An 18,347-nucleotide genomic window follows, 5' to 3' on the forward strand; every position below is an offset into this window, starting at 1 on the left:
GTGTGGAAGAGAGATGGGAGGGCTGAGCGTGGACATGGAGAACTCTGGCCAGGTGGTTAGTGTAGAATTCTTGGTTGGAGGCAGGGATGTTTGAATGGAGGCCTGAATCAAAGGATTGAAGAGGAGGTGTTAAAAAAAAAAAAATCAAGACATGCTAAGGATGTAGAATGTGTATTACCTGATTTTTTGTTTTGTTGTTTTTTTTTTTTTGAGATATGTTTGGACTTGTTGCTTAAAATGTTGGTTGTATGCAGAGATCAGGAAGTGTTTGGTTGGGCTAAGTCAGTCTTAAAACTAGAAGACTGCTTCTTATATTGGAGTCATGATGTTTCTGGGCTGTTCATTCCGCTTTGCTCTGGTTGATTTCAGCTTCCAGACAAGTTATGGTTGCAGCACTAGTCATATTTAACAAGCAAGCCAAACAAGCGATTCTTTGTCAAAACCATTCATTACCCGCCCCACTCCCCTACACGGTATCCTTTTTCTGGCCGTGATCTGCTCAGTCTCTCTGCTGCTTGTGACATTTATTGACTGTCTCATCTCCTGCCTCTGCCTCTCATACCTCTCTTAACTTCTGATTAAGAATTAGCCCTTCATCTATTTGGCAAATCATCGCACAGCTGGTCCTTGTGTCTGAAGGTTTCAGAATCTGGCGATGAAACATCCCCTGTTAATTGAGAAAAGTCCCCTCATTATCCAACCCTCCACATGCCAGAGCCTATGTACTGAGTGCTTTGCAAAGTTAAAAGAGCATGATGCTTGCCCTCTCAGAGCTCAGCAGCTGAAAGCAAACCTGTGCAGGTAGAAACTGGCAAGAAGAAAATGTTAGAAACAGGGAGTTCCTGTTGTGGCTGAGCAGTGATGAACCCGACTAGTATCCATGAGGATGCAGGTCCAATCCCTGGCCTCACTCAGTGGGTTAAGGATCCCGAGTTGCTGTGAGCTGTGTTGTAGATCACAGATGGGGCTTGGATCCAGTGTTGCTGTGGCTGTGGTGTAGGCCAGTGGCTACAACTCTGATTTGACCCCTAGCCTGGGAACTTCCATATGCCATGGGTGTGGCCCTAAAAAGTAAAAAAAAAAAAGGGGGGGGGAGAAATGCTAGAAACAATATCCACCTTAAAGTCTGCAGAAGGGTTTGGTTTGAGCTGCTGCTCCAAAGTCATGGCCCGGCATTAGTAGTCATGAGAGCTGACACTGATGCATTTCATTCTTTGGAGTTTCAGGTAAGAGTACAGTTGAGATCCTGGGAGCTTGGGGAGGGGTCACCTTGGCGGAGTGACTTCATTATCTGTAAGAGGAGGATCACAGCAGCATCTGCTCTAGGAGCGCCCGGGGTTAAATGGCAGACATGTGCATTGTGCACAGCATACCTCCTGCCACGAGCAGTGTGCAGTCAGGTCCTGAAGCCAGAGCGAGGTGTCCGGGCTCCGTTGAGAGAGTTGTGCTTTGTGAGTTCCAAGGACCATTGCTTTCCGGAAGCTGTTGTGTTTAACCCCAAACTCCGTTACAGGCACTTCATGCTAATTGCAAAGAAAATTCTGGAGCATGCTTCTTCAGGACAAGCAGCTTTGAAGTTTTCAAGTGCCCTCCTGGATGGTATCATACCTGATTGGGCATCAATTCAGGGCACACCCAGGAGTACGTCTGAAGCAGCCAGGTGGCAGGTAACACCTCAGAGGAGATTCTGCCATCGCTGCCTCTCTGAGAGCCTCCCTTGCTATCCCTCACCTCCCTGTTAGTTCGAGGGCCACACACATTAATCGAGCACCACTGCTTCTCAGTTCTATACTAGGCTCCAGGGGTCCAGAATGAAGAGACAGCTTCCATTCTCATGCACCTTAGTCTAGTGGAAACATGTAAATACCTCTATTCCACTGTGATTTTTTTTGTGATTACAAGTGCAAAGGAAGTGTGGAGACGCTCAGAGAGATGCCTAAGAAGAAGAGTAAGGAAAGCTGCACAGATTAGGTAACATCATGGTAGATTGTGAGTAAGAATAGGAAAGTCCGTAGCCAACATGGCTTGTACAGAACTGGACCGTGGGGTGGGGGAAGAGGATGGGATGGAGATGGGATTAAAGATGGAGGCAGGAACTGGGTCGTGTGCAAGCTTGGCCTCTATCATGTGGACATGGGGGCCACTGAATGATTTTAGGCAACAGTGCTGTCAGGTGTGCATTTTTTAGCAGGATCTTCTTCCTGTGGAAGATGAACTTGAAAAGGAGGTCGGGCATGCTGGCAGGCTCATGGCCCTGCGGCACACACATCGAGGCCAGCAACAGAGTCCTAGGTCCTTCTGCATTCCAAAAGCCTAGAACTTTGTTAGACATTTAAGACATGGACTAGAAGAAAGACAGCCCAAGTTGAATTTTCCAATTCTGCACCCTCTCCTCAGAACATGCTGACCTGGACCCCATCTGTCATAAGCAGCTTGACTGGGATCGTAATAAATTCTTTGTGCCTGGCATTCTTTTAACTGGCACTCTGTTTACCAGTGCCTCTGTGCAACTGCAGCGTGGTGATGATCGATGCTTATAATTCTGACCCTGAAGTACTCCAAGCCTTCTAAATCATCAGAGAAAGATTAAAGTAGATTCAGTATTGCTGTAATGTGCGTGTGCTTCCCTGCCTTCTTAGTCTTCAGAAGGCGACGGTTTATCAAGTGCCCGTGTTCTCATGTGCAAACGGTGGTGAGAGTCTGTGATCACCCACAACTCCCACTCCCTGGCATGTTTATTAGCCATGCAGCCTCAGAAACTGGGGAGCACGACAGTCCAGGGTTCTCTTCATGCCCAGGAGGAGGGACCAGGTCGGCCTCAAAGGGGCAGACTGAATGGAGATGAGCGAGGAAGCGGCAGTCGGTCGGGAAACAGTGGGAATGATAGAGCAAGAACCAGACTGGCAGTTTCCAGGCGCACCCCTGCCACGGCCCAGCCTGGGAAGAGTGGGGTTTGGGCCGGGACACCAGCTTCAGGCTCTCGTGCACCCTGGCCTGGATGGGATCATCAGGCTTGGATTTGGCAGGGTTCTCCACCAGCTCTATTCGTATTGCAGCAACGACTGCTCAGTAAAGTGTGAAACATTAGCAAGTGGAAACATCAATAATTAGAGCATCCTGCTCCCCCCCACTCCTCCCCCCACATCATTTCATGAAAACCATTATTACTGCAGCTCTGACAATGTCATTTGGCCCGGAATGAAGAGCTCCAACTAGACTCTGTGTGATGGCTCTGTATTGTAACCCGGCTTCCAAAATCAAGCGTGTGATGCTCTGTTTTGTAACCCGGCTTCCAAAACCAAGCATGTGATATTATTTAGGAGGGAGATTGGCTGTTGTCATGTTCTCTGGGGGGGTGTATGTTGCAGTGAGTAGAAAAGCCTCTAACATTTTCTTTACAGATGTGTTTTTGAAAGTTTGCATGTTTGTTCAACAAGTCACGCCTGGGTCCAGGTGTCTGGAGGGGCCAGTCCTACATCCCAGGGACTCTGTTTGTCCTACACATGTGTACATGTGGGCTCTCCAGCTGGCTTTGTTTGCCTGTTCTGAGGGTGGGCTCCAGGGGGAACTCTGAGCCCTAGGAGCCCAGAGGGACCAGCAGCGGGGGAGGGGGGCATGCCCAGCTCCCACTTTTAGGGAGCCGGCCAGGCCTGGACTGAAAGCAGGAGGCATGCCTGCAGCGTTTCCCAGCCCTGGAGGAGTTGGCTGCGGCCCTGTCGTTTCCAGAAGTTCATTCTTTCTCCCTCGAAGTGTTTCCTGGCCTCACGGGGTTGTTTGGAGAGCTGCTTCTCGAATCCTCCTCTCGGGAAGCAGTGCTCTCGTGTGTCCTGACCGGCTCCTCGTTTCTGCTCACAGAGGGAGTGAGATCACACTCATTCCGTGTAGTCACCACTCTACTGGGCTTTTCCCGGACCTTCCCTATTAATCTGAAGTCAGGTGTCAGGGGGAGGGACCCCCCGATGTGACAGTCATTAAGTGCCCAGAGGGACCCACCACCGCATCTTCTTTTTCACGTGAACCTTCCCTGATTCCAGCCGCACTGAGCCTGCTTGTGAGCTGGAGCTGCTCACACAGGCCACCAGAGCTCCGAGGGCATGGCGTGTACTTGCAGAGCAGTGTTTGTTCAGACCACACATCCTGTCCCCACAGGTCCTCAACAGACGATGTGTGGAAGCGGCCGTGATGACTGGCCTGGCCCTGGGCTGCCGTATAAATAGGAAGTCCTTGTTCGACAGGAAGCATTACTTCTACGCAGATCTCCCGGTGAGCAAGCCCTGCGGCTGCAGGTGTCCTCAGAACTGGGGCTTTGAGTCGGGAGGGGGGCCTCATATCTTCAGTGGGAGCTCCATCCATCCCGGCGGGGCTCTGCCCAATGATGAAGCCAGCGCCCCCTACCCCCACGTCTGCTGGTCCTGACTTCTGGCTCCTGGCCGGGCCTCGTGCTTCTGGCCTCTCGCTCGTAATTAAGTGAGGAGGGGAAGCAGCCCGTGTTGCCAGGCTCAGCCCAGCTTTGATGCTAATTGCCTGTTAGGACAGAAGCCACCTCTGGGGCTGCTGCACCGGTCAATGCATTCTGTGGCTCGGTCCCTCCTTTAAGTTGCAGTTCCCAGTAATAGGACCATGTCCTTTGAAAGCATTCCTGTCACCCCCAAGGACCATGTAAGTGGACAGCAGTGAGCAGGAACACGAACCAGAAGCCCGGCAAACAGCAGCTATTGTGTGAACTAGAGCCAGTTTTTCATAATGTTGAACTGAACCAGACCTCTCATGTCGAGTGAGTTTCCCAAAATAATGCTGCATTTGATCAGAGCCTCTGAGAGTAAATATGGCCCTTCTTGAATTTTAGGAGAATGGTCATGATACGGCCTCACGTAATTCTCCTTGAACTGAAGGTGGGGGTGAGCTGATTTCAGTGGGTGAGGGCAGAATTTATGTAATTCTAAATAAAATAAAAGTCTGTTTTATTTAGAATTAAATAAAAAATACGATTAGAACCAGAGTTCTCCACTTGCTGCTGCTTTTCCCCTCTGGCTGCCAGCCTTTTAGCCAATTCTACCACTTGGTACAGTGGAGAGAATTAAACTTCATTTTTTTTTTTCCCTATCTTTTGAGAGTGATAACCAGTTTGGTCAAGGTTAACTAACAATATGTGACTAAAATGAGGTGTTTTACTATCTCTGGCTTTCTGGTCTTTCTGGCCCAAGTAACTCAGATGATCTGGAGTTGGTGTTGCCAAATATTACAGGAGATACACTTTTACTAAAAACGTACTGGTTATTATCTAAATAAACAGTATATTCAGATTATTCCAGTGTCACCGAGCATCTGTATTTTATTTGGAAACCCTACCCAGAATTCAGTGTTTATGAATTGAGACTTCTTGTGTCAGCACAGAGAGCAAGCTGGCCTCATGCAGTGGTTCTCAAAGTGTGTTCCCCAGGCCACTAGCATCAGCATCACCTAGAAACTCATTAGAAATACACATTCCCAGGCACCACCCAGACTTGCACATTCAGAAATCTTCAGATGGGGCCAAAAGGTCTGTGGCACCCATGGCATATGGAAGTTACCCGGCTAGGGGTTGAATCAGAGCTACAGCTGCCGGCCTTCACCACAGCCACGGCCACGCTGGATCCTTAACCCACTGAGCAAGGCCAGACATCGAACTCCAGTTCTCGTGGATACTAATCGGATTCATTTCCACTGCGCCACAGTGGGAACTCCAAAAAGGTCTGTGTTTTGACCACACTGCCAGAAGTTTCTGATGCAGCTAAAGTTTGAGCAATGCCCACTGGGTATCTAGGAACACAGACTCCAAACTCCGAGAGTTCACATCCTGCCATTGATGCTAGTTTTGCGGCTTTGGGCAAGGCCCTAACCCCGCCGTGCCCTGTACCTCCCTCCTAGGGTTGTGCTGAGGATTACATGGTGTGAGGTACTGAGAACGGGGTCACTGTTGTTTGCCGTGCCCCAGTTCTCTGTTCTGACCTCCACTCTCCTTGGTACATGTTAACCTGTGCAGTTGTGAGTAACGCTTCCTCCCCGAGCAGAAGGAGGCCAGGCAACTGTGCAGCGTCCATCAGAGCTCCTCGCTGTCCATCAGCTGAGCCTGAGTGTCACCGTGTTTCTAGCTGGAGGAGGAAGGGAGGTCAGGTCAGGGAGGGCAGCCCACAGGATTGGTGAGCTTAAAGAGCAGGAGCAAGTCCAGAGTCCCCAAATGAGCAGTGCTGTCCCTGGGATGAGAGTAGACGGCAGGAGGCTTAGCCAGCTCTGCAACAGGGCCTGTCGGGCCCAGGAATCAGAGGCAGGGCTTAGTGCTGGGCTAAGGGGGATGATGCGTTCTTTTCTTAGAGACCTCAGACAAAGAGCTTATTGTTGCTCCCCCACAGGGCACTCCGTAGGGAAGATGGGAGTTATGTTGCTCATTGCTTCGTTAGGGGGCGGGAGGGGGGTGCCGAAGAGGGGTTCCAGAAAAGCCAGGCTAAGTTACAGCTGCAGGGCACAAACTTATTCCCCCCCACTCTTTTTTTTTTTCTCTTTTTGGTTGTGTTGTATTTTTACATAAGCTGATAGTAGTTTTGTGACATTAGAAGGAAGGGTAAGCTGGATCCCAGCTTTTATGGACGGACTGGTGACTCTGTGACTCCTGTTTGGGTCCAGGCCGGCTACCAGATCACCCAGCAAAGGCTGCCGATCGCCGTGAACGGGAGCCTGGCGTACAGCATCTGTGTGGGGAAGAAGCCGGCGCAGGTGGTCCCCAGGACAGTGAGGGTCAAGCAGATCCAGCTGGAGCAGGACAGCGGCAAAAGCCTCCACGATGACCTGCGGTCCCAGACGCTCATTGACTTGAACAGGGCAGGTAGGCTTGGAGATTTTCCCTCTTCCTTCCTGCCCCCTCTGTTCCCCTCCAGAGTTTTCCCAAACCAATTGAGGAAACAGGTCCAGGCGCCTGACAGATCGAAGATCAGAATATCGGCATCGCTGTGGGCGTAGCTGATAGGGAAGCATGGCTTGAACTGCAGTTATTACGGGCTTGCTACTAACCCACCCTGAGGTGAGACCAACGTCGTCACCTAGTCACCGACCCAGCAGCTTGATGCCTGAAGCCGACACTGAGGAAAAGAACCACCACTAAAAACCCAAAAAGCAACAGGGGGAGCGGTTCAGAGCCCATGCGTGAGGTGGGGTTTCCCACACTGCAGCCTGATCATCTGAAGTGCAGGCTCGAGTACCCGGTCACACTGACTCTGCCTCTCTCTGGTAGGGGTTGGCCTGCTGGAGGTGGTCCTGGAGCCCGACATGTCCTGTGGAGAAGAGGCGGCCACCGCCGTCAGGGAGCTGCAGCTGATTCTTCAGGCCCTGGGGACCAGCCAGGCCAACATGGCAGGTAGAAGCCACAGAAGCGGCACCTCCTCTTCTCCTTCGCCCTCTCTACACCCGGGCTCTCTCCTCGGTGGAGTGTTGCTCTCTGCGTTGGCCACAGCGGCCTTGTCCACCCTCTATTCTCAGCCTTTTCTGTTGCCAGGATTTTTTCTCCTTAGAATAGTCCTGCCGTTCTTTTCTGAGCCCCTGACCAAAAATGAACATACAGAACAGTGGCAGTAGGAGGTGCCAGGCCCAAGAGTATGATTTTTTTTTCTTTTTTTTTAAAGGGCTGCACCTGTGGCATATGGAAGTTCACAGGCTAGGGGTCGAATTGGAGCTACAGCCACCGGCCTGCGCCACGGCTACAGCAGCTCGGGACCTGAGCCACATCTGTGACCTATACTGCAGCTCATGGCAACGCCAGATCCTTCACCCACTGAGTGAGGCCAGGGATCGAACCCGAGTCCTCATGGATACTATTCGGGTTCGTTACTGATGAGCCATGACAGGAACTCCCAGCCAAGAGTGATATTAGGGGTCAGGGACTGGAGGCTTTCTCTTGGCTTTTTGCATCACAGTGTTGTGAGAATTAATACAATAATTGTTTGAACTGCTTCATTGCCCTCAGTTTAGAGAAAACACCATGTCTCTCCAGAGTGGCTCTTAGTTTGTGAGTTCCATTTGGGTAGCACTTCGTCGCTAGTTGATGCTTTTCTTTTGGGTCTCTTTCTTTTCCTTCTTTGATAGAATTTTCAGCCAGGAACAGCAAAGTCAAATTATATTGACTATACACCAAGGTTACGATTTTATAAAATTTTAACTTTGAGATAAACTCTTAAATTCAATGGAAATATAATAGAGACTTAAAGAAAAGAAACACTGTGCAAAGTTGGGGCCAAGCAAACTACGTTTTAAGTGTTTGCAAATTGGACAGAAGGATTACATGTTTTGGTCAAATGCAGTTTCTTTATGGCCTTATCCTAGCCCCGCTTTGCCCGCCCCTTACATCCCTGAGTGCTGGTCTTTCCTCTGGTTTTTTTCTCTTTTCTTTTCCCAAGGGGCTTTTAAAAAACTTCTGCCACTCAGATCATTTCCTGACCGTGTGGCGAAAGGACACAGGTTCTGCATCTGAAGTGGTTAATCCATAGTTCAGTACATTGCTGTATTAGGCAGGATTTTCCAGAGAAACAGAACAAACACATTTGTGTGTGTGTGTGTGTTACATAAAGAGATTTATTACAAGGAATTGGCAGCTGTAATTGTGGAGGCTGAGAAGTCCTAAGATCTGCAGTCAGCAAGCTTAGTGAGCTGTGGTTTAGTCCCAGGCTGGGTCTGAAGCCCCAGAACCAGGACAGTAGAGGGGATTAGTGCTTGTCTGAGCCAGATTCCAAGGCAAGTCCGATACCGCAGCTCCAAGGCAGTCAGGCGGAGGCAGTATGTTTCCCCTCACGCTGCCTTTTGTCCTCTTCAGGGTTTTCAGCGGATTGAATGAGGCTGGTCCCCCGGGGGAAGGCAGTCTCCTTGCTCGGTCTATCAATTCCAGTGTCCATCTCATCCAGAAACACCCTCAAAGACACATCCAGCATAATGTTCAAACCAAGTATCAGGGCACCCCTTGACCCTGTCAAATTGGCACAAAAAATTACCCATCACAAGTGGTCCCAGGGGGTGCCAGTAAGTAGGACTAATGGTGAAGGCTCATTCTGTGTCAGTTTATAATAGCGTTTACCAGCCATCTTGGCATACACTCGTTTGCATGTTACAGAGGGACTTTAATTGGTAATGCCACATTTGTCACATAGGACAGCTTATGGGCCACAGATTGTAACATCAGAGCGCTGGTACCAGTTGAGTCTGGAGACAGCCTGCCAGTTTGCTATCCCTAAGCTAAAGGCTGGAAAAGCACAGCCATATGAATTTGAGTGGCGTAAAGGTTAGCTACCTACAAGTTTGCTTTATAGAAATGAGGCTCTGTTTTAGAGTGAGAGAACTCTCCACTTTATTTACATTTTTAAAATTTGTTTATTTTTGTCTGTGGGAGCAGCATGTGAAAGTTCCTGGGCCAGGGATCAAACCCGTGCCACGGTAGCAACCCAGGCTGCTGCAGTGACAATGCTGGATCCTTAACCGGCTGCTCCACGAGAGAACTCTCCATTTTAGATGTATGGTTCATTCTGCTCTTTTCCCCACAGAACAGAAATGAACTATGGGTAGGGTGGATGGTTATCCATTTACGCGCTAAGTGTTGATTCTCTCTTGCTTTAAAAAAAAAAGAGGTTTTTTTTTTTTTGTTATTCCCTTCTTTCTACACAGCCTATGGAGTAATAAACAGGCCACCTGTTTGCTGAGAAATAGTCCCATCTGGGTCCTTGCCTAGAGATAAACCACAAACAGCAAGAACTCTTCAGGCAGTGACAGCTGAGAGAGTGCATTAAATCTCATTTGTTGTGTCACTTTGTGTTGCTTTTAAATACCAATCCAGGGAGTTCCCGTCGTGGCTCAGTGGCTAATGAACCCAACTAGTGTCCATGAGGACACAGGTTTGATCCCTGGCCTTGCTCAGTGGGTTAAGGATCCAGTGTAGGTTGCAGACATGATTTGGATCCTGCATTGCTGCAGCTGTGGCCTAGGCCGGCAGCTCCAGCTCTGATTCGATCCCTAGCTTGGGAACCTCCATATGCCGTGGGTGCGGCCCTAAAAGACAAAAAATAAATAAAACATTATTAAAAAAAAAAACCCCAATCCAATGGCATTGCCCCAGCATAGTAGCAGAGTGACTGAGGTGGTTCTGAATGCTGTGGAGAGCGAAGGTCTGCCTTGAAATAGTAGGAATCCAGCTTGTTGCACCGTCATCATTTTATCAGCCCAGAGCCCTTGCCCATCCTTCTCTCTCAGTGTCCTAGGACCGCTGTGTTGGCAGTGGAGGCAATGGAGACCACTGCCCGGGAGCCAAGGCCGCCCCTGACGAGCACCAGTGGCTTTTTCATGTGCTTTTGGAATGAGGCCTCTGTTGTTCTGGGCTGTGATTCAGTGAGTTCCTGATAGTTTTGAGCAAGGACTAGCTCATCCTGGGTTCCAGAAGTCATTTCCTTCCTGGTGGACATTGGTGCCTTCGAGACCCTTAAAGCAGTCTGCCAAGTTGAACGCGTACCAAAGTAGTTAACATTCCAGAGATGATAGCTTCTGCCGGTTTGGACATGGAGTGTGTGCTCGTCAGTTCATGAAGTGGTTTTTTTTTTTTTTTTTTTTTTTTTTTGTCTTTTTGCCATTTCTTGGACCACTCCCGCGGCATATATGGAGGTTCCCAGGCTAGGGGTCGAATTGGAGCCATAGCCCCCAGCCTACGCAAGAGCCACAGCAACGCAGGATCCGAGCTGCGTCTGCGACCTACACCACAGCTCACAGCAACGCCGGATCCTTAACCCACTGAGCAAGGCCAGGGATCGAACCCGCAACCTCATGGTTCCTAGTCAGATTCATTAACCACTGCGCCACGACGGGAACTCCCACGAAGTGGTTTTTTTAAATTGATTTGTTGTCTCCTGTCAACTTTATGACATTTCCGAGAGGTGGGTATTACTCTGCCTGTGGTACAGGTGAGGAGTTGAGGCTTAGAGAGGTTGGGCACTGGGATGTGAGCCCACGTGTGTCCCACTCCAGGTGCCCTTCCTTTTTAAGCACTGCATCACCCTGCCAGCCACAACAGGGTCACACCTGCTGCAGGTAACAACTTAGATGGTGTAGGAGGGGTGGGTGCTGACACTGTCATCTCAGGACTGGCCTGGCATCCTATCCCTCTGCTTCCAGCTATGGAAATTGGGCAAAGTATTTGACCTCACTGAGCCTCCCTTACTACCTTGTACCACGAGTCCCTAAATAATTGGATATGGAAGGAGAAAGGGAGACGCCAAAGAGGCGATCCCAGCCCATGGCTGGGCAGGAGGGGCACGAGAGGAGTGGCCTTGGTGGAGAAGAGCTGGAATTCTGCTTTGGAAATAAAGAGTGTGCGTTGCCCGAAAGATGTCTCCATGGCCCATCAAGCTGTATCGTCGGGAATGAACGTGGTAATGTACACAGAACATTCCCTGGGTCCTGGCAGATAGCCTGCGCTCATTAAATGCAAGATGCTGGCAGTAACAGTAATAAGTAGCTTTACAGACTTGCCGCTCACTTTGGATGAACAAGCTTTGTGAAATAGATTTAATAAAATTTGGCCACCTTATTATCTTGTTTTCTGTCAAACCCTGTTCTTTTAAGTTCTGGAGAGTGTTCAGTGGTCAGAGTGAGGCAGCGTAACAGATCTCCTCACTATATCCTCAGGCCCCTGCTGTTTGTACACCAGCAGTTTTCCGTCCCATTGTTATATTTCCGATGTGGGAATGTATTTTAGGAAAAAAAAAAAATGTAACTGCACCATATTCCTGTGCCCAGTGCTATAGGTTTTTCATTTACTGTCACAAACCTCCGCTCTGGAAAGTAGAAGCGGCACTTGGTAATGTTCTCATGAAGTGGGCATGAAGGCCTCCCTTGGCATTCCAGAATGCAGCGAGCAAACCGGACGGGTGTGGCTTTTGTGGATTTGTGGCAATTTAACTTAATTTGTTTAAAAGGTCTTTTGTCTTCCCCTGGGTAAAAGGCCCTTTGTTACTGTTGGATACTGCATCTCAATCCAGGCAGGTGAACTGTCTTTGAGCACCGCAGGACACTGAGTGAGTCCTCATGGAAATCTGGGGAGCACGGTCTTCTCTGGGGGAGGCTGAACCTTGTTCTTTTATTCCTTTTCCAAATTAAAACTCTAAATTGTGCTAGTTTCCTTTTTAAAACCCCGTGCAGGGTTCTCTGTGCTCAAAAAAGGCTTTCTCCCAAGTACTGAAATTTGGTTGGGCAGAGCTCACCACATTTCAGAAGTTTTCCTTTGAGTTGAATGGACTTTTCAGATGATTCCGTTAGATTTTAGTCTTGTTCAGACAGAACTTTTCGAACTTATTAGGAACCTACTGTGAGACAGGGAGCAGTCTGTTTACTCATCGCTCAGGAAAATACCTAGGTATTAATTTATTGAGCAATTATCACGTGCCGAAACCAGCTCTAGGTTCTGAATAGAGCAGTGAAAAAGACATTGTTCCTGCTCCCTAGATGGGGACAAACACGTTAATAAGTAGAACAAAACAGTTATAGTGACAAGTGCTTTAAGGAATTAAAGAGGGTGTCATGATAAAGAAGAACATTGCGGGAGTTCCCATCATGGATCAGCAGAAACGAATCTGACTGGCATGCATGAGGACACAGGTTCAATCCCTGGCCTCGCTCAGCAGGTTCAGGATCCGGTGTTGCTGTGAGCTGTGGTGAAGGTCACACACGCAGCTCGGATCCCATATTGCTGTGGCTGTGGCGTAGGCCAGCGACTACAGCTCCGATTGGACCCCTAGCCTGGGAACCTCCATATGCACGGGTGCGGCCCTAAAGACAAAAGTGAATAGCATTGGAAGGTGAAGGCCTCTGCAGAATGACTCAGTGCCCCAGCCAGCATCAAGCTGGAGGAGGAGTGTCCAAGAAACTGCCAGGGTAGCGTCCCTGAGGAAAAGCGTAGAATGAGCTTGGAGACAACACAGAGGTGGCAGTAATCCACTGCAGGGAGGGCACAAGGAGCAGGGGAAGGGGGCATCAGGTAAGACTTTTGAAAAGGTGGGCAAGGGCTGGATCACTGACAATGGCGGGGAGCTTGGATTTCATTCCAGGGGCAGTGGGAGTCGTTGAAGGGCTTTTAAACAAAGGAATGACCTAGTGTTTTAGGAAGCCACCACGACTGCCCTCTGGAGCGAGGCTTTCAGAAGGGAAAAGACAAAAGCCAAGAGTTTGGCGGTACTTCAGGTGGAAGGTGATGCTCCTGCAGGCAGGACTGGTGTCAGTGAACATGGAGAGGTCAAGATGGGTAGATCCAGGGTGGTTTGGAGAAATAACAGGATTTGTTAACAGGCCAGGATAGAAGACAAGAAGCAGGAAGAAATCAAGGATGCTTGAGGAGCAACTAGGTGGTGCCATTTGCTGACACAGGGAAGATGAGGACAAGGATGGCTGTGGGGACAGGCAGATGCCTTAATCTTAGAAACTGAAAATCCTGAGACACTTCTTCCTGGAGGTGAAGTAGATCACGTGGATGGAGCTCAGAGGAGGGGTCTGAGCAGAAGGGAGCATTTAGGAGTCGTCAGAACAAAGACAGTATTTCAAACCACACCCCAAAGAGATGGCAAGGCAAGAAGGCGGTCCTGAGCTTGGATGGGAAGGAAGCATCTGCACGTGACAGGGACATGGAAACGAGTGTCCAGGAGCTGGGAGGGGCCTCGGAGAGCGTAAGACCCCAGCAGCAGAGAGAGGAAGATAGGTTAGGAAGGCAGCGTGGGTCGGTACGTCACACGCTGTCCAGTGAGGTGAGCACAGTGTGTCCTGTGTCTGGGGGATCCAGCCACCAGGGGCTACGGATGACCCTGCCAGGCGTTTTTAGTGAGTTGGGGATGGAAGCCAGACTGAAGTGAGTTTCCAAGTGAATGAGAGGTGAGATCCTGGAGAGAATATTCAACACACAAACAACACTTGCTTGCGAGCATTTGCTGAAAAGGAAAGCGGGGAAATGATAGCTGAATGGTGGAGAAAGAGTTGGGTTCCAGCAAGTGAGTGGTCTTTGGGTTTGGGGCTGTGGCTGTGGGTCCAGAGAGGGGATGCTGATCGAGGGGGTTGCTGACAGATGTGGGGGCGAGGAGATAACTGAAGGAGTGCTGTCCTTGAAAGGCGAGAGGTGTGAGGACCTTCAGTCTGGGCCTCCTCCTCAGAGATCTTCCATTCTGATCTGAAAAATGAGATTCGTTCAGAATGGACTGCAGTCGGGAAGTTCTGTGGTACTGATTGCACATCTTCTCATAACTCAGAGCAACCACTGGTAGAGGCCGGCTTACTGGTGAGGGTGACCAGAGGAGAAGGTGGTGCCCCTTAGATGAGACTGTAACCATGATGACCGGAGTGTGGGAACCAGCGAGCAGACAGGGGTTATATGCACACGCTGTCCTGAGGCTTTCTCAGGGATTGAACAGTGGAAAGGACCAGACGTCAGCCAGGACTGGGTTCAAAATCTGGAAAACCAGGAGTAGGAGACAGGGTGAACCCAGAGGAGGTGGCTGTGCCCTTGAGCAAGCCCCTGGGGGTGATGAGACCATCCTTCAGCGGGTGAGGTCAGAGCCACACTGGGGTGTCCAGGCAAGGCCGTGTTGAAGGGCTGGTTGGGGTGCAGGTCCTCAGGCAAGGAAGGTGGCCGTGGAAATGGGGAGGAAGTGACAGACAGGAGGGACATTTGCGGGGAGGCACTGATGAAAGCTAGCCAGTTTGACTACAAAGGGTGAAGAAAGCAGAGCAGCAGAGGATGGCTGATTGAGGCTCCTACACCCAGGCTCTCATGATACCACGTGTCACCGGGACACTTTGAGGTTCAAAGTTGTCTGAAACGGGCTCCCGGGCTTTGTAAAAATGTGAGAACTCCGTGCCCGAGACATAGTTAGAATAATTTCTGGGCTGAGAGGTACCTTTTCTCTCTGCCTGTCAATGTGGGCAGCCGTTGGAGCCACCGAGTGGAAGTGACAAAGACCAGTTCCAAGAGTCTCTTTTTCTTAGCATGGAATTTATTTATGCTATTTTATTATTTTATTTTTTGTCTTTTTCTAGGGCCGCACCCATGGCATATGGAGGTTCCCATGGAGGATCCCAGGCTAGGGGTCTAATTGGAGCTGTAGCTGCCGGCCTATACCAGAACTACAGCAACACGGGATCCGGGCTGCGTCTGCAACCTACAGCACAGATCTTAGCAACGCTGGATCCTTAACTTACTGTGCAAGGCCAGGGATCGAACCCACAACTTTATGGTTCCTAGTTGGATTCATTAACCACTGAGCCACAACGGGAACCCCCTATTTTATTATTTTAATATGCTTTTGCTGTGAAATCTTAGAAAATGCTTTTCCTTATTGAGCCCATCAGAACATTTCAGGCTTGGCAGATTTTGTTGTTTTAGTTCAGACTTCCCCAAGAAAATAAAAATCCTGCATTTTGTCTTCTCTTTTGGTTTTGTTTGAAATATTATAAATGAAGTTGGGAAATAGAGAACCCAAGCTCTACTTTGCAGGGTGTAAAGTGTGGTGAGTTCTTATCTCCATCTCTGTCCGTCTCGGGAGTTTGCCTCCCTCTCCTCCTCTCTACACACCACCTGCTTCCCTGGGGGTTGCTGCTCCCAATCGTTCAGGGTCAGAGAAGGTCCTCCGTGATGGGGACAGCGCCCTCTGATTCCTGCTGTCCCTTCCTAACAGCGCTGTCCACGGTAACAGACCCTGACAGCGATCAGGAAGGAGGCAGAGGCGTGTTTGCAGAAGGAAGAGATCCTTATGGTACCTGGAGGGAGAAAGCCGAGGTTTCCGGCTGGCTCCTGCCCTTGAGCTGTGCATTCTCAAGGACTCTCTTCTAAATCTCCTGGAATCAGTGCTGGAAATTCACATTCCATTGGTGAGCAGGGCGGGGTTACCAGATAGTCATTTCTGAGGCCTTCCCCTCAGCCCAGCCCTGATGCTTCGAAAAAACTTCAGAGTAAAACTGCAGAGTAAATCTCCATTTTCACAGTGTTGTTTTTCTTACTTGGCATGAAAGACATTAGATTTCCTGAGCTGGTATATCCAGGATTTCTTGTGTCTTCTACAAGTGCCCAGGGCTCAGGTGTGTGTGCACGGCACATGCACGCCCCTCAGAAGCCTCTGGACTGTCCTCCTCATAAGTGGACAGAAGTACCAGCCTTGTACCTCAGCACCAACCTTGCCTTCACTGAAGTTAGGCTGCCATAACTAAACAATGACTAGAGTTAGATGTTGTTTGCACTCTCTCTCTCTCTCTCTCTTTTTTTTTTTTTTTTTTTTTTTTTTTTGTCTATTTAGGGCCGCACCTGCTGCATGTGGAAGTTCCTAAGCCAGAGGTAGAATCAGAGCTATAGCTGCCGGCCTACACAAAAACCAGAGCAACATAGATCCAAGCCGCATCTGCGACCTACACCACAGCTCATGGCAACACTAGATCCTTAACCCACTGAGCAAGGCCAGGGATTGAACCTGCATCCTCAAGGGTACTGATTGAGTTTGTTATCCCTGAGCCACCATGGGAACTCTGCAATCTCTTGCCTTCAAAAGACCTCATTGCCTCAGCAAGTCTGAAGTGTCTTCTTTCTCTCCTTCCAGAGGGCCAGTTGAGAGTGGATGCCAATATATCTGTGCATCACCCTGGGGAGCCTTTGGGCATTCGAACTGAAGTGAAGAATCTCAACAGTGCCAGGTTTTTGGCCAAAGCTATAGGTGAATATCAGCTGTTATTCCCATGTACCTCCTTGTATCCGTTATCTGTTGCTGTGTAACAAGCATCCCTGTCCATCAAACTTAATGGTTCCCACAGTAACATTTCCACTTTCACAGTTCTATGGGTTGAGTGGGTTTTCTGCTGCCCTTCCTCAGTGGAAAGAGTGTGATGAGTGTGGCTGTGGGGAGCCAGCAACTCAGCTCAGACAAAGAGTCCAAGATGACCTCACCCCCATGTTGGGACATTGGTGCTGGGTGCCCACCAGGCTTCTTTACCCACATGGGCTCTCTTCCTTCATTTGCTGAGCCATGGCCTTATTTGGTGGAGGGGTCATGCCAGGAGGATGAAGGCAGACGCCTCGAGGCCTCTTGAGTCCTTAGTTTTAGAACTTGCAGGATCTCTTTCAGCACATTGCATTCAAAGCAGATTCAAGTGAGGTGAAACAGACGTCACCTCTATGAAAGGATCTGCAAAATCCCACAACTCTGTTTTCCACATACCATGTTCCTTCTGACCAGCCTGAATTGAGTGAAGTCCTCTTTGTTCATTTTAGATTGGCCACCACTTGACCTAAGTGGTCAGTATGCTTTTCTGCTTTTTACTGTTTTAACTAATAGATTGGGCCTGTGCAGTCAAGTATTGGTCTTATTGGAGAACATGCTGTGGATATTTCCATGTTGTCAAGCATATACCAATAATTAAACTAGAACAGCTGGGTAAGATCAACATCTGGGGGCGGTCCGTAGAAGTTGATGCCTGTGAATGTGAGAGGAAGACATCTCAGGAATGAAAATATTCTTGAAAACCAGAGGTCTCTAGAGAGAAAGAGAGGCAGGAAGGAGGGGTGGAGTCTGAAGCACACCCTGCAAGGTGCACAGAACATGGCCCACACGGATGTGTCATCACAGGCAGAAGGCTTAGTAGAGTCCTGGGTCTTGTCAAGAAAGTATTCAAAATAGCACAAAAAAGATTTTCTAGTCTTGTATAAAACCTTATTCTCCTGAACCTGAAATGATCAACCATCCTCAGTGAAGACACTCCGAGTCTGCCAAGTTTCAGGAAAACTGCATGAATTTGGCCAAGGGAATAACTTACAGGAAGGGAAGGTGTCTGAGGGAGACTCCCGTGTGAAGACAGATTAAAGAGGGTGGACTCTGTCCATCAAAGGAGATGCAGTCCATGTTTCTGAGGCTGTGAAAACCCTTCCGGCCCAGGTTCGTGAAGGCGAAGCTTGGGAAGAACGGAAGAAAGTTCCATCTCACCTTGTAGGTGGTGCATGTTCTCCACCTCATTATTCTGAGAGGAGATGGTAACCTTAAAAACCAAATAAGGTTTTAGGTAGATTCATCTCTTTTGAGTTACGGAGACCCTGCCTGTTTCGGGGTAAACCCAACCTTCTATTGTCCTATAAAGTCCCCTTTGGAGCAGCAAGCCTGAGACAGAATTTTCCCTGGGGTCTGCCTTGGCCCAGAACAACTGCAGCTTTACTGTTATGGACTTAGTCCTCCAAGCCTGGAATTTTTCCACCTCCTTTTTCTCCCTCTGTCAGGCCTTTTAGCCATCCTCCTGGTGCTGATGCTTTTTTATCGGCTCAGATTAAGAGTGTG

At 49.2% G+C, this 18,347-nt stretch overlaps 1 protein-coding gene across 7 annotated transcripts in view; it reads left to right on the forward strand.

Moving 5' to 3' along the window:
• Positions 1-18,347, forward strand: part of GATB (glutamyl-tRNA amidotransferase subunit B) — a 685,553-nt gene that overhangs the window by 41,626 nt on the left and 625,580 nt on the right. For 5 of the 7 annotated variants that reach the window (XR_014812810.1, XR_014812806.1, XR_014812807.1 and 2 more), the window contains exons 3-6: positions 4,150-4,263; positions 6,661-6,859; positions 7,265-7,387; positions 16,626-16,739. Coding sequence is in view for 2 of the 7 variants with exons in the window: in XM_084972707.1 (XP_084828833.1) it covers positions 4,150-4,263; positions 6,661-6,859; positions 7,265-7,387; positions 16,626-16,739 (550 nt within the window). In the remaining 5 variants the exon portion in view is untranslated. Of the gene's footprint in view, positions 1-4,149; positions 4,264-6,660; positions 6,860-7,264; positions 9,698-10,800; positions 11,769-16,625; positions 16,740-18,347 lie in introns of those variants that run through there. The other 2 variants (XR_014812809.1, XR_014812808.1) reach the window with 2 other exon arrangements.

The sequence above is a fragment of the Sus scrofa genome, chromosome 8 (genome assembly GCF_054392235.1).
Source record: "Sus scrofa isolate SSC_HxYL_T2T_F1_AM1 chromosome 8, Sscrofa_HxYL_maternal_Yorkshire_Landrace_v2.0, whole genome shotgun sequence".
NCBI classification, from domain to species: domain Eukaryota; kingdom Metazoa; phylum Chordata; class Mammalia; order Artiodactyla; family Suidae; genus Sus; species Sus scrofa.